Source organism: Lipotes vexillifer, unplaced genomic scaffold, assembly GCF_000442215.2.
Source record: "Lipotes vexillifer unplaced genomic scaffold, Lipotes_vexillifer_v1.1 scaffold433, whole genome shotgun sequence".
NCBI lineage: Eukaryota > Metazoa > Chordata > Mammalia > Artiodactyla > Lipotidae > Lipotes > Lipotes vexillifer.
The window spans coordinates 567953-584259 of NW_006774285.1; the positions used below are offsets into that span (position 1 = coordinate 567953).

A 16307-nucleotide genomic window follows, 5' to 3' on the forward strand; every position below is an offset into this window, starting at 1 on the left:
TCCCGTTGTGGAGCACAGGCTCTGGACGCGCAGGCTCAGCGGCCATGGCCCATGGGCCCAGCCGCTCCGCGGCATGTGGGATCTTCCCGGACCGGGGCACAAACCCGTGTCCGCTGCATTGGCAGGTGGACTCTCAGCCACTGCGCCACCAGGGAAGCCCAAAGAAGTATTTTTAAAGCAGTGAAGTTTATAATTTTAAAGTGATTATTACTTCACTATTTTTTTAAAAAATTAATTAATTAATTTATTTTTGGCTGCATTGGGTCTTCGTTGCTGCGCACGGACTTTCTCTAGTTGTGTTACTGTGCGTGGGCTTCTCATTGCAGTGGCTTCTCCCGTTGTGGAGCACCGGCTCTAGGCATGCAGGCTCAGTAGTTGTGGCGCACGGGCCTAGTTGCTCCGTGGCGTGTGGGATCTTCCCAGACCAGGGCTCGAACCCTTGTCCCCTGCATTAGCATGCAGATTCTTAACCACTGTGCCACCAGGGAAGTCCCCACTTCACTATTTTAAGACCCATTCTTTTTAAATTTTTTTGGCCGTGCTGCGCAGCTTGTGGGATCTCAATTCCCCGACCAGGGATTGAACCCCAGGCCATGGCAGTGAAAGCCCATAATCCTATCCACTAGTCCATTAGGGAACTCCCAAGACTCATTCTTTAGGAGCTTGGAGTAATCACACAGTAATTTTCATTTATGTCATGGTAAACCCAACATTTTTGCAGAAATACTGTTAATTATAAGTATATGCTAACAATGCAAATTCTTATTTTGGGATGTTGAACAACTGGTAAGCCAGTATGTCTATTTACAATTTCCTCAAGATGTGTAGTGGGTAATGTGTAAGATGTGTAATATTCTCTAAGCCAATGCTGTCTGGTAGAACTTTCTGTAAAGAAGAAAATGCTCAGGACTTCCCTGGTGACACAGTAGTTTAGAATCCACCTGCCAATGCAGAGTACACGGGTTTGATCCCTGGCCTGAGAAGATCCCACATGTCATGGAGCAACTAAGCCTGTGCGCCACAACTACTGAGCCTGTGCTCTAGAGCCCACGAGCCACAACTACTGAGCCCATGTGCCGCAACTACTGAAGCCTTCGCACCTAGAGCCTGTGCTCTGCAACAGGAGAAGCCACCGCAAAGAGAAGCCCACCTACCGCGATGAGGAGTAGCCCCCGCTCGCCGCAACTAGAGAAAGCCTGAGCACAGCAACAAAGACCCAACGCAGCCAAAAAAAGAAAAAAAGATGAAAATGCTCAGTCTGATATAGTAGTTCCATGGTTGTTGAGCACTTGAAATGTGGCTAATGCTGCAGAGGAAGTGAATTTCTAGTTTTAATTAATTTAGTTTTAAAAAGCTATATGTGGCTCATGGCTGCAGAATTGAATAGTGCACCTTTAACCAAAAAGTGTTGGCGTAAGTAAATATCCCAGTTGCTAAAGATTAAACACTTGATAGTGTGTAAAGAGTATTATTCAACATGTTGTGGATGCCAGTAAGACATATATTTCAGTGAATTACCAATTTAAATTCCTGCTTAGCTTGTTCTAAGATACCTGGAATAAGGTAACACATGGGAAAACCACTATGGCACTTAAGGGGAGAGGAACTAGGAGGAAGTGCTGTCATCCAGTTTGTGCCTGACTGAGATCTAGATGGATCACAGATTTCTCCTTCGTAGATAAACAGAAACTTTAGGGTGTTGACCACTGTGGTGGGAACAGCCAAACAGCCTTTTCTTTTCAGTTTTCTTAAGAAATAGATGACTTTTTTAGAATAGGTATCTTTTCTTATTGCTTTTCTTAGAAGTTCTTGATCAGTTTCAGCTTGGAGTAGTATCTGTCTTATTTCTGGAGGGAAGATCTGTATTGGAACAATATTTAAAATAACCATTTCTGGAGAATTTTAGATGAGAAGGTGCCAGATAATCTGGCTTTTACTATATTAAGGTAGCCTTAAACACTTTCTTTATCTCTGCTCTAAAATTACTCTTTTGAGACTTCCCTGGAGGTCCAGTGGTTAAGACTCCGTGCTTCCACTGCAGGGGGCACGGATTTGATCCCTGGTTGAGGAACTAAGATCCCGCATGCCATGCGGTGCAGCCAAAGAATAAGTAAATAAAATAAAATTACTACCTTTCTAAACATGGAATGTTTTCTATAGGCCACTATTTAATCCAAAAGAATTAGCAATATTTTTAGCCTTGAGGGCATCTGTAAGGCAACACCTATATCTCTATTACCAGCGGACTAGCATAGTCATAATTTTTGGGTCAGTTGATCTGTTACTGGGTTTTATCTTTTCCCAGTTCTACTTATACTGTGCTGTCTTTATGATTTTAGATCTCTTCTTATAATTCTTTGCCTCAGTTTTTTTTCTGTAAAATCATAAATGATAATACTGTCTCTCCCCTAAAAGTATAAACATTGAGTTATTTATTAAGGATTTTATATTCCTTTGAGTAAATATATTCTAGAGAGGCAACAGTGGTAAAGAACACTCCCATGTTCCCTGTGCTCCTAGTTATGAAGTTTTCACACATGGTGTCTTTAGACCTTTATGTATTATCTACTATATCTACTATATTATCTACTATATTTTTTTCTTCCATTATCACAATAAGAACTTAGTTGTTCTAGTCTGTTAAAAAATGTTTTATGTTCAGTAGAATCATGTATTCAGATAATTTTACTCATTTTTATGGGTAATATCTAAAAAATATATCAGAAAAGTTTTCATTACCTACATATATCTTTGTTTAAATTAGATTATATTCAGAATACTAAAATCACGTGACTATTTACTTGATAAATTTGGGAGGAGACTCACCTAATTTTCTCACATTTTGTTTTTGTAGGTAATTTTAACCAATCAGATGACAACAAAGATTGATAAAAATCAGGCCTTGCTGGTTCCTGCACTGGGTAGGCAATTAATCAAATAAACATTTTTAGTTAAATACATCTTTTTCTACCTCTTTCATTTGATGCTTGTTGAGTACTCTAAGCTCCATGAAAGTAGAGAAGACAGTCTTCACTGATAAATCTTAGCGTGGAGCACAGTGCCTTTAGATACTGACTCATCCTTTCAGTTGTTTAACATTTATTGAGCATCTACTCTCTGGCAACTCTTGTGTCAGGTACTTAGCATATAAATATTCATAAGATGACGCCCTCAGAAAGCGCACAGTCTTAGGCAGGAGGAGTGGTGAGTCCATTTAAATACAAATCAAACTAATGAATAGGCTTATGACTCTAACCTTACTCGTGGCTTTGTTAGAACACAGTGCTTCAAGGTTTATGTGTACTAAAATCCTTAAGAATATTCTGTCAGAGCTTTTGCTTTTCTTCTGGTGTCTGAAATATGTTAGTAAGCCTGATGATAAGGAAGACTGACAAACATGTTGACTCAAACTATAAAGTTTTCTAAAAGCAAATAGAGGATAGTGATAATGATCTGCAGTATTGCCACAGATGGGTGAAAATCTATTAATCTCAGGATGTTACCCATGTACCAGGTTTTTTGAAACCAGATATACTTTTGTTATGTTAAATTAAGTAAAGTAAAACTGTATTTGGTCAGAGGCATTCTGAGAGACTTATAACTCTGTCAGTTACCATGTTCTTTTTCCCTCAGGGGAAAGTTGGGGGCATGCTGCTACAATACGACTAATCTTTCATTGGGACCAGAAGGGAAGGTCAGTATAGAAATAAGTTAAAAATTCTGAGTATTGGGTTAATTACACTGAACATTTATCAGTTTCTTAGAGCTAGTCCAGTGGATGAGATCTACAGTGCCCCATGAACTAAAGCTTTTGTTGCCTTCATTACCTAGAGCAAACACAGAAACATGTTGTTATACTGCACATTTAACTACCTAGGAAATTCTTCGGAATATTTAAATGATGGGGTGCTCCTGAAATGAGTAGGTGGCCAAAGAATGCTACCTTCTAAAGCTCTTTGAAATCAAGTACCACTTATTAACCATGCAGAGGGAGGTAGGTACTCTGTGTTCCTGGAAGGGATTGAAAGAAGAGTAAAATCAGGACTAAAGGAAACCTTTTGAGGTTAGCTTTAGGTTATGTGGAAAATAGGATGGTTTTTCTTAGTTTGTTAATATATTTCCTGTATGAAATTGTGTCTGTTTTTGTTTTCTTTTATATTTTCCTGTCCTACTTTTATTATCCAGTTACTTACTTGCCTTTCACAAGTATTGTTCTTTAAAATAAAACTGTGGCAGCATGAAACCTTTGTTTTTAAAGCTGCTGAGCAAGTGAACAAACCACCTTTCATTTTTTTTAAATAGGCAATTGAAAGCCGTGGAGTCTTTTATTCTATACTTCTAGAAATGTCAGATTTATGCCAACATCTCTGCTTTGAAGTTAATTGGTATAACCTAGAGAACTTGGTTTGGAAATACTCCAATAAAATAGGAAAATTGAGACAGCATGTGGGCAAAAATGGAAAAAAGGATTGCTTAAATACATATTGGGTCTTGTCAGAGATACTAGCTATTTCTTTTTCTGCATTTCTTCATTCTTGTACAAAGTGAAAAAAATCAAGCCTGACCAAGTTAGGTTTTACTGACCCTGAGCTCATAGCTGACCCTATTATATTTGTATACATCTTTTATAACTAGTTCATGCAGTTTGTGTCTCTTTTAAAGCTGGCATTTCCAAAGACCTCAGGTAACTTTTCTTCCCCATAATACATAGTGCTTTACATTCAACTCCCAATCCCTCCAATTCTGTAAATAAGTCATTGTGTACTGGATTCACAAAAGCAATTCTTTTCTCAGCAACAAACCCTATTGTAAAGATTTGGCAGCAGTTCTCCAGATGAGAGTCTTTTGAACATATCGCTTATATTTTCCCAGATTTAGGTTTCCGGAAAGCACATCCCACTATTTAAATGTTATTAGAAGTTCCCCTTGAGCTAGTATACAGTAGTAGTCTTCCACTATTATTCTAGTATTACATACTCACTAATAGAATATATCTAAGAAGTGAGAAAAATAATAGGAGCAGAGAAAGATGTTTCTTTCATCTTTTTATGCATTCATCAGAAGGAGAAGTTTGCTGCCTTTGTCAAATTCTAGAAGTTAGCATTGGTTAGGCACCCATGAGATCAGAAAATCATGCTTACTTTCTTAAGAGTTAACCATTTTATGACTTCAGTTTCTTACTAATCTTTCCCAAGAAATTAGAGAGTGGCATAGAACACTGACATTGAATAGATAGATTTAGGGGAAATGTGCTGTTCTATGAATTTTTACCTGTATCCCATACTATCATTTTAATAAGTGCTTGCTTGTGCTAGGTATTTAACTGGGCACCTTATATACAACATTTCATATAATCCCTTGAATAACTCTTTAAAAAAAATTTAAATATAGTTGATATACACTATTATGGAAGTTACAGGTATACAGTATAGTGATTCATAATTTTTAAAGGTTATGCTCCATTTATAGTTATTATAAAATATTGGCTATATTTGCTGTGTTGTACAGGGTATCCTTGTAGCTTATTTTATACATAGTAGTTTGTACCTCTTAATCCCCTACTCCTGTATTGCCCCCTCCTTCTCCCCGCTGGTAACCACTAATTTATTCTATGTATCTGTGAGTCCTTCAATAACTCTTTGAAAACACTGTACCGATTATCACTAGCAGTGAGAGGATCGAGGCACAGAAAGATTAAAAAGTAGTAAATAATAGCTACCATTTTTTGAATATTTATTAAGTGTTCTTTATTATGTTAAGTGCTCCGTGTGTGTATATATATAATTTCATTTTATTTTCCAAATAACTCTATGAAATAGGTAGTAGTATCCACATTTTTTAGCTGACTTTATAATAGAGTCCATTCCTTTTCTCCTATAATTGCTGTTTCTAGAATGTAATTATTGCATTGATTGCCAGCGAATCTGAAGGTATAGCTCTTATCCTCCTTTTTAGGTAAAAACCTTTTTCTCCAAACTGCTTTTTTTCCTAGGCTGTAGATATATGATAAGTAATGTACATACTTTATAGAATCAGAATAAGTTGACCTCATTTAATAAAATCAACATAGTTTTGTTCTTCATTGTTTGAAATCTGATATCTTTAAGTTATTAAAGTTGCATGAAATCTTGTATGTGTTTTAAAATTTAGTTTATCTTGAAAGGATGGAAATAGAAACTCATGCTGGGGGAAAATAGTTATAAAAATGAACACTTATTGTTTGGGCAGAAAACTAAAGACCTTGACTAGCCAAATTTATATTGAGAATTGAATTTAAGTGTTCCGCCTCATGCCCCAGTCCCCATCTTCACTAGAAACGCCTGATTTTTACCCTTTGATTAATAATGGAATAACATTCCAATAGTTATTAAGAGAAATACTTTTGTCTCTGTCCGGTATGTTGTGTTGCTTTTCCTCCAGTTTGCATATTCATGATAAGATGAGGCCAAGATTGTTCAGAATTATACCACTGTTTGCCAAGGAGATCTGGTGGTAGAGTGGAGTAATACATCAACACCCCCGCGCAGTGTTTCATATGTGTCTCAGTTTTAAAGCACAAATTGTGCTTCTGTCTTGTTTCTTCCTGACCTAAACTATGTAGTTCAGCCATATGTTAAGCTTCATCTCAGCTGGGGCCATGAGCCAAGTGATTCTTTGGTTTAGTTTGTTGTTTAAAAAGATCTCTTGAGGGCTTCCCTGGTGGCGCAGTGGTTGAGAGTCCGCCTGCCGATGCAGGGGACACGGGTTCGTGCCCCAGTCCAGGAAGATCCCACATGCCGTGGAGCGGCTGGGCCCGTGGGCCATGGCCGCTGAGCCTGCACGTACGGAGCCTGTGCTCCACAATGGGAGAGGCCACAGCAGGGAGAGGCCTGCGTACCACAAAAAAATAAAAAAGATCTCTTGAGATGCAGACGTGAAATATAAATTTTTTTTACCTAGAAATTTGAGGAAGATTTTCAACCTGAATACTTAATGCCCATTTGATGTTAGGATTATTAACAAACATATAAATGCTTCTTAAAATCTTATTTGCTTTTTAATAATTTTCTCAGAAAAGTTGGATGTACTGGGTAACTTTTTGGACATACGGTGATATGAGGTGATTTAGATACTACTTTTTCAGAAGATTAGCTAATTTTTGTTTTATTGGATCAAAAAGTGTGATTTTTGGGGGGCTTCCCTGGTGGCGCATTGGTTGAGAGTCTGTCTGCCAATGCAGGGGACACGGGTTCGTGCCCCGGTCCGGGAAGATCCCACATGCTGCGGAGCGGCTAGGCCCGTGAGCCATGGCCGCTGAGCCTGTGCGTCTGGAGCCTGTGCTCCGCAACGGGAGAGGCCACAACAGTGAGAGGCCCGTGTACCGCAAAATAAACAAGCAAACAAAAACAAAAGTGTGATATTTTTAAATAAGATAGATTTAAATACACCATGCCTCTATTTTTTCTGTTTTATTTTGCGTTAAAGATAGACCATCAGCCCTAAAGCATTGTAAAAGTTGATGATTTCACTCCCTAACACAATTATTCTTATATTACATATGACTTAACAGTTATTTTATTTATGCAGACAGTTGCTATTACAAAGATATGACATTTTGGATTCTTCTGTTCTCATCCTGAAAGAACAAACCTAAAAGCTAATGGATGATGGTCTCTGATTGCTTCTCTTTTGAATTATGCCTGAGTAGGGGCCAATTTCAAAATTAAGAGAGTACCATCATAAACCAAGATGTCTTTTTGAATTATTTTTGAAAACAAATCAATATTATATGACATTTAAAGAAATGATCCGTTTAACTCTGAGAGGCTATGATTTTTCTCTAAGTTAGAATCCTCATTTTGTACAGTTATATCAGTTGTTTAAAACTGTGGTAAAGTAGGGAATTCCCTGGTGTCCAGTGGTTAGGACTCTGCACTTCCACTGTAGGGGGGCACAGGTTTGATCCCTGGTCAGGGAACTAAGATCCTGCATTCTGCGTGCTGTGGCCAAAAAAAAAAAAATTGTGGTAAAGTATATATAACATAAAATTGACCATTTTAACCATTTAAGTGTACGATTCTGTGGCATGAAGTACATTCATATTATTTTACAGTTGTCACCACCATCCATCTCCAGACCTTTTTCATCTTCCCAAACTGAAACTCCATGCTTATTAAATACTAATTCCCCATCCTCCCCTCCTACCAGCCCCTGGGAACCACCATTCTACCTTCTGTCTCTATGAATTTGACTGCTCTAGGGGCCTCATATAAGCAGAAGCATACAATATTGGTCCTTTTGTGACTGGCTTTATTTGACTTAGCATAAAGTCTTCAAGGTTCATTGTAGCATATGTCAGAATTCCTTTCCTTTTTAAGACTGAGCAATATTCCATGGTATGTATATACCACCTTTTGTTTATCCATTCATCTGTCAGACACTTGGGTTGCTTCTACCTTTTAGCTATTGTGAATAAATTATATCAGTTTTAAAGTAATTTTTAAAAGGCACTTTACAAGTTTTTGCTTAGGGACTTCCCTGGCGGTCCAGTGATTAAGACCCCATGCTTCCACTGCAGGGGGCGCGGGTTTGATCCCTGGTCAGGGAACTAAGATCCCACGTGCCACATGGCGTGGCCAAAAAAAAAAATTTTTTTTTCTTATACAGTTGACCAGTGAACAACAAGGGTTTGAATTGCATGGGTCTACTTATAGGCAGATTCTTTTCAATAAATGTAGTATCTGTATTTTCATTTTACAGATCTTTAAGTGTGGAGAAGAGTTTTTTTGTGTTCAAGTAGAGATCAGCGTATGTGGGGTTAAAAGAGCTAGGGTTTGAGTCCTGATTCTGTCTAAACTGTTTCAGCTTCCTGCCCTTGGGTGACTCATTTATCAATTCCTTTGTTTTTGAAGCAGAGTATTTGGGTTTTGGACTGTGCGGGGTTGGTGCCCCTAAACCCTGCATTGTTCAAGGGTCAACTGTATTTGTTGCTGTTACGGTATTTGAGCATAGTTAATAAGAGTTTAGAATTTTATTTCTCAAGTACTTTCAGCTTTCAGTTTTATATTATTTACTTTGTAGAGTACACAATAAAATCATACCTAAACAGACCTTGTCCTGTTTTGACTGCGATTTTTCTGAACATAAGCATTTTGAAAGAATGTGTTTTCCTAGATTATTTGTATTAGTATAATATGAGTATGTGTTCCTCATTTAAATACCAAGAAATTGTCTTAATACTTCCATTATAACACGTAAAAAAATACACAAGTACTGTAGAAAGTTTGAAAGATGTAGATAACCAAAAAACAAACAACTTTTACCTTGTAACAGCAACTTAACTTTTTGATTGTAGTTTTTTTTTTGGTTTTGTTTGTTTTAATATTTATTTATTTATTTTGGCTGCGCCGGATCTTAGTTGCATCATGCATGCGGGATCTAGTTCCCCGACCAGGGATCGAACCCAGACCCCCTGCATTGGGAGCATGGAGTCTTACCCACTGGACCACCAGGGAAGTCCCTTTGATTGTAGTCTTTTAGTAATTTTTCTATATAATGTATATGTACAAACTTACTCATAAATGTGGGCTCATACTGTATAACACTTCATATATTATTAATATTTTCCAATCTCATTAAATATTTTCTTCCACTTTATTTTCTTAAGTGTAAATAGTATCTTGTCATGTATAAAATAATTTTTTTGAATCAGTCATTGGCCTTTTGGTTGTTTTAAAATTTCACTTATGTAAGCAAATCTATTGTGGTTTTTTCTGTTTTTTAAAAATTTATTTTTATTTTTATTTTTATTTTATTTTTGGCTACTTTGGGTCTTTGTTGCTGCACGCGGGCTTTCCCTAGTTGCGGCGAGTGGGGGCTATTCTTCGTTGCAGTGCACGGGCTTCTCACTGCAGTGGCTTCTCTTGTTGTGGAGCCTGGGCTCTAGGCGCATGGGCTTCAGTAGTTGTGGCACACGGGCTCCGTAGTTGTGGCTCGCGGCTGTAGAGCACAGGCTCAGTAGTTGTGGCGCATGGGCTTATTTGCTCCACGGCATGTGGGATCTTCCCACACCAAGGCTCGAACCCGTGTCCCCTGCATTGGCAGACGGATCCTTAACCACTGTGCCACCGGGGAAGCCCCTATTGTTGTTATATGTAATAATTATTACATGTATACATATAGCTCTTGTTTTAAGGGAGTATTTTTGATATTTCTGTGCTTTCTGTGTTCTTAGAGAACAAAATAATAGAATTATAGTAAAAAGCTATGAATTCAAATTATGAAATCAGTCGTCTGAACTAATTAATTGAGATCATGTGTTTGTGTATATTTATTCTTTTTCTCTAAGCAGGTTGGCAACATTGTACAAATCACCAAGCCAGAAGGATGCTACAGTACTATTTCAAATCACAGTCAGTATTATTTGATTAGAGTGGGATTTTGGTGTTAGTGGGCAGTAATTATCTGAAGAGAGCATTTACAAATTGCTTCTGTTAACTTCTGTAGGCAGCAAGCATATTTGAGGACAGCTTTTGATGCTTAGAACATTATCCCCAAAATAGTAGTATATGTAAAGAATTCTCTAGTCACAATTAAACTGAAATTTATTCTTAAGAACAGAGGAAATACTTATTTGTAGGGGAGTGTGTTCCATGCCATGTGTAATGTCAGGATATTAGATTTTTAAAGTGAAAGTTGTTAAAGATTTTCAGAAAAGAAAAAAATACCAGCATTACTCATTTTGATAGATCTATCATAGTCATCAAATATATCCCACTTTTTTCTTTTTTTATTGAAGTATAGTTGATATGTAATATTATATAAGTTGCACGTGTACATTATAGTGATTCACAGTTTTTAAAGGTTATACTCTATTTATAGTTATTGGAAAATACTGGCTATATTCCCCATTTTGTACAATAATATCCTTGTAGTTTATTTTATGCATAGTGTTGTAGTTTGTACATCTCAATCCCCCACCTCATTATTGCCCCTCCCCACTTTCCTCTTCCCACTGGTGACCACTAGTTTATTCTCTGTATCTGCGAGTCTGCTTCTTTTTTGTTGTATTCACTAGTTTCTTGTTATTTTTTTAGATTCCACATATAAGTGAAATATATCCCACTTTAAAGTGTTAATTTTCCAGTAATTTTACATCATAGAAAATACATTTTTGGCTAAAATAATGCATATTTATCAATAGTGTTGAATCAGATATATTCTTGGCATCTCATTTTATAAGGACAAAACCAGAAATAGAAGGAGATTCTGAAACTGAATTATCTACTTAGTCTTTGCACTGCCCAGGTGCATTTAAAGTATCTAATTGGGACATTTTATTTTAGATTATTTATTTTTGTTGGGGTATAGTTGTTTTACAATGTTGTGTTAGTTTCTGTTGTACAGCGAAGTGGAGTTCCCTGTGCTATACAGCAGGTTCTCATTAGTTATCTGTTTTATACATATTAGTGTATATATGTCAATCCCAATCTCCCAACTCATTAGAGTATTTAATTGTGAAAATATTTCTAAAGTACCTAAGTAATTAGTGCATGTTAATTCCTTTCACCTCTTCTAACAGAGCCACTGTAAAGTTTGTTAGGATTGACTTTTAGAGAATATTTTTATAATGTACTATATTTCTGTGTATGTGTATGTATAAGTAAAGACATATACATACTCTAGATAAAAATTACCCTATTATAGCCCTGGCTATCTTTGAGGTTTATCCTCTTCATTCACAGTGGTTGATAACTTCTATCCCAAGAATAAAGTAGCTCTTTTACCAATTACTTTAAAATATTTGGAAGACCAGTTGTTATTTTAGATGTTCTTAAAGCATACTTGTATATTTTTTCATTTTGCAGCCTCAGGGATTTAGAGATGCTCTTGTTGCTACTGCGTGTTCATTGCAAACAGAAGGTTCATTGAATATCCGGAAGCGGTCACGGGACTCAGAGGAAGAAAAGAAATCCAAAGACTAGTCTCAGAGTATACATATGTATTGATGCTGTGAGAGATGCAGTGCTTACAAATAGTAGACTCGTTACTTTAGAATATAAACACTATGGCGTGAATGAATCCAGTCTATATTAAGTGAATGGTGAATGAATGGATCAGGTCTATATTAAGTGAAAATACTTAACAAATAGGATTCTCTGAAAGAGTTTTTCTAAACTAAGCAGTGTTCTACAGTTGTATTTAACCCTGTTTTCATTTTCAGTAACATTCAGTAGAGATGATACAGTTATTGTATTTTGCAAATGTGGAAAGCTGATCACTTGTGGCCAATTTGAATTTAATATTCAGACTGTTTTCTCCTCCTTTCTTTGCCAATTGCCTAGACATTTCTAGGAAGAAAAGATATTTTTCACATTCCTATTGTGCTCTCTTCTTTAAATGTAGCTTTGATAATTCTTAAAAATGACATGTTTCTATTATGAAGAAAAGCCAGCGCCATGAGTCAGCATATCATTACATTCAGTTTATGAGTAGGATATACATTTTGGATGACCAGTCTGATTTTAGTGACCCCAATCCTAAAATCTAAGTCATTTGTTCATTTTTCAATGTTATTTTGTAACATTAAAGGAAGGACTTTGGAGTTGTTATCCCATCTAGAACATTGACTGGAACATATATCTATGTTGTCAAGTTGATAAGCTCACAGTCATTTATTTCTATATTTTTGAAATATGGTGTGATCCAGTTCTAGGTGTATTGACATTTTCCTTTGAATAATCTTAATACTGCTTGAATAAATTAAAAATTTGGATTCTTGAGTGGTTTCAAAATTTAAAAATGTTTTGGTACCTGGTTCTTAGTGCTTCTTAAATTCATTTACAAAATTTACTTTGACTCCCAGTGGAAGAAAATTATTTAAGTAATTGAATATTATATACCATGACAACCATATTTTCCAGACTTCAGTGACAGTTGGTATTTCCTGTCCCAGACTGAACACTAAATTCATAAAATTTAAAAAATGTAATTATTCTGTAATTGATTATGCATAGACTAACCATAGTTGGAGAGGAGTTTTTAAAGAATGAAAATAGTCACTGCTAACAATTATACCAGGACATAAATCAGGACTGTCCCAGGCAAATCAGGCTTATGGTTATCCTAATTATGTAAGACTAATTTCGAATGACTGTTTTAGTATAGGATAACTAATTGTAACTATCTTATTTTTGAGTGCTTTAAGGCATATGTTTTTTTTGTTTGTTTGTTTGTTTTTGCGGTACGTGGGCCTCTCACTGTTGTGGCCTTTCCTGTTGCGGAGCACAGGCTCCGGACACGCAGGCTCAGCAGCCATGGCTCACGGGCCCAGCTGCTCCACGGCATGTGGGATCTTCCTGGACTGGGGCATGAACCCGCGTCCCCTGCATCGGCAGGCAGACTCTTAACCATTGCGCCACCAGGGAAGCCCCATATGTTTTTATTATAATTAATGCAGTCATTATAAAAAATTACCTGTCATTTTATATTCTATCTACTCAAATCGTAACGTCAAGAGAGTAAGGGGGTTGTTAAGTGATAAATATCAGTGTTACCAGGCATCAGTTACTGTTAAGAGGTCATTTTATAAAGCATTATAACACTGTACTTTAAAAGAACTATGAGACCTCAAAGTGGATTAAAGACCTAAATGTAAGGCCAGACACTATCAAACTCTTAGAGGAAAACATAGGCAGAACACTCTGACATAAATCACAGCAAGATCCTTTTTGACCCACCTCCTGGAGAAATGGAAATAAAAACAAAAAGAAACAAATGGGACCTAATGAAACTTAAAAGCTTCTTCACAGCAAAGGAAACCATAAACAAGACAAAAAGACAACCCTCAGAATGGGAGAAAATATTTGCAAATGAAGCAGCTGACAAAGGATTAATCTCCACAATTTACAAGCAGCTCATGCAGCTCAATATCAAAAAATCAAACAACCCAATCCAAAAATGGGCAGAAGACCTAAATAAACATTTCTCCAAAGAAGATATACAGATTGCCAACAAACACATGAAAGAATGCTCAGCATCACTAATCATTAGAGAAATGCAAATCAAAACCACAATGAGATATCATCTCACACCAGTCAGAATGGCCATCATCAAAAAATCTACAAACAATAAATGCTGGAGAGGGTGTGGAGAAAAGGGACCCCTCTTGCACTGTTGGTGGGAATGTAAATTGATACAGCCACTATGGAGAACAGTATGGAGATTCCTTAAAAAACTAAAAATAGAACTACCATACGACCCAGCAATCCCACTGCTGGGCATATACCCTGAGAAAACCATAATTCAGAAAGAGTCATGTACCACAATGTTCAGTGAAGCTCTGTTTACAATAGCCAGGACATGGAAGCAACCTAAGTGTCCATCAACAGATGAATGGATAAAGGAGATGTTACTCAGCCATGAAAATGGAATATTACTCAGCCATGAAAAGAAGCAAAACTGAGTTATTTGTAGTTAGGTGGATGGACCTATAGTCTGTCATACAGAGTGAAGTAAGTCAGATATACCGTATGCTAACACATATATATGGAATCTAAGTGGAAAAAAATGCTCATGGAGAACCGAGGGGCAAGACGTGAATAAAGACACAGACCTACTAGAGAATGGACTTGAGGATATGGGGAGGGGGAGGGGTAAGCTGTCGCAAAGTGAGAGAGTGGCATGGACATATATACACTACCAAACAAAATAGCTAGTGGGAAGCAGCCGCACAGCACAGAGAGATCAGCTCGGTGCTTTGTGACCACCTAAAGGGGTGGGAGGGAGGGAGACAAAAGAGGGAAGAGATATGGGAACATATGTATGTGTATAACTGATTCACTTTGTTATAAAGCAGAAACCATTGTAAGGCAATTATAGTCTAATAAAGATGTTAAAAAAAAATGAGACCCTGAATATTGACAAAGCCAAGTGTATTTCTTTTTGTTTGCAACTCTTTTTAAGTAAAATTTTCATACAGCCTTTCAAAGTTGTGCTGCTGAAAAGATATTTATTTTTCTAGTTGTAATATACACTTAGTCCACTTGGGCTGCAGAAACAAAATACCATAGACTTAACACAACAGAATTTTCTCATGGTATTTTCTGTGTCCGAGTATAGTCTGGTTCTGGTAAAGGCTGTCTTCCTTGCTTGCAGACAGCTGCCTTCTCACTGTTTGCTCACGAGGACTTTCCTAGGTGAATGCGCATAGATAGAGACCGTTCTCTCTTCCTGTCTTATAAGGCCACCAATCCTGTGAGAAATCCACCCTTATAACCTCATTTAACATTAATTACCTCCTAAAAGCCCTATCTCCAAATAGTCACATTGGAGGTTGGGCTTCAACATATGAATTTTGAGAGGACACATTTCAGTCCATAGCATTCTGCCCCTGGTCCCCGCAAATTCATGTCCTTCTCTCATGCAAAATACATTCTATCCCAACAGCCCCCAAAGTCTTAACTCATTCCAGCATCAACTCTAAAGTACAAAGTCTCATTAAAATAATCTCTAAATCAGATACCAGTGAGATTCCAGGTACAGTTCTTTTTTTTTTTTTTTAATATTTATTTTTATTTGGTTGTGCCAGGTCTTAGTTGTGGCATGTGAACTCTTAGTTGCGGCATACGTGTGGGATCTAGTTCCTTGACCAGGGATCGAACCCGGGCCGCCTGCATTGGGAGTGGGGAAGTCCTCAGGTACAGTTCTTTCTGAGGCAGAATTCTTCAGCTGTGAACCTGTGAAACCCGACAAGTCTTTCCAAAATACAATGGTAGGATAGACATTCTCATTCTAAAGGAAGAAATCAGAAGGAAAAATGGAGTGATGGGTCCCCAGGAAGTCCAAAACCTAGCCAGGCAAATTCCATTAGATCTTAAGGCTTGACAATCCTTTTTGGTTTGATACTCTGCCTTCCAGGCCCACTGGCATGGCAGCATCACCCCACAACTCTAGGTGGAGGTTCTGCCCCTGACCTCTGGCAGAGGCCATCTGGCCTGTTGAAAATGAGGTGGTAGCCCTGATGACCTCTGAATGGCCTTCAGGGTCATTTTTCCCTCTTCTTGAAGAATAGCTGATGTTTGCAACAAAATAGCTCTCCAGTCCTTTCAAATCCAAGAAGTCGGTCAGCCTTCCTTCATTTTGTCCTGTCTCTATCCCCTTCAGTTCAAACTGGCATTGTTTTGGCTCTTATAATACCATAAGCTTTTTATGGAGTGATGATCCAGCCACACCCTTGGTGTCCTCTTCAGAACATGCTGTCTAATTTGCAATATAGACAGGCTGAGAATTTTCCAAATTTTTAGGTTCCAGTTCCTTTTTGCTTAACA

The 16307-nt window shown here is 37.4% G+C and overlaps 1 protein-coding gene across 1 annotated transcript in view; it reads left to right on the forward strand.

Moving 5' to 3' along the window:
• Positions 1-10614, forward strand: part of RAD51C (RAD51 paralog C) — a 30948-nt gene extending 20334 nt beyond the window's left edge. The window contains exons 6-8 of the mRNA XM_007449064.1: positions 2855-2921; positions 3634-3694; positions 10331-10614. Of these exons, the coding sequence (XP_007449126.1) occupies positions 2855-2921; positions 3634-3694; positions 10331-10406 (204 nt within the window). The 3' untranslated portion in view covers positions 10407-10614. The remainder of the gene's footprint in view (positions 1-2854; positions 2922-3633; positions 3695-10330) is intronic.
• The last annotated feature ends 5693 nt before the right edge of the window (positions 10615-16307 follow it).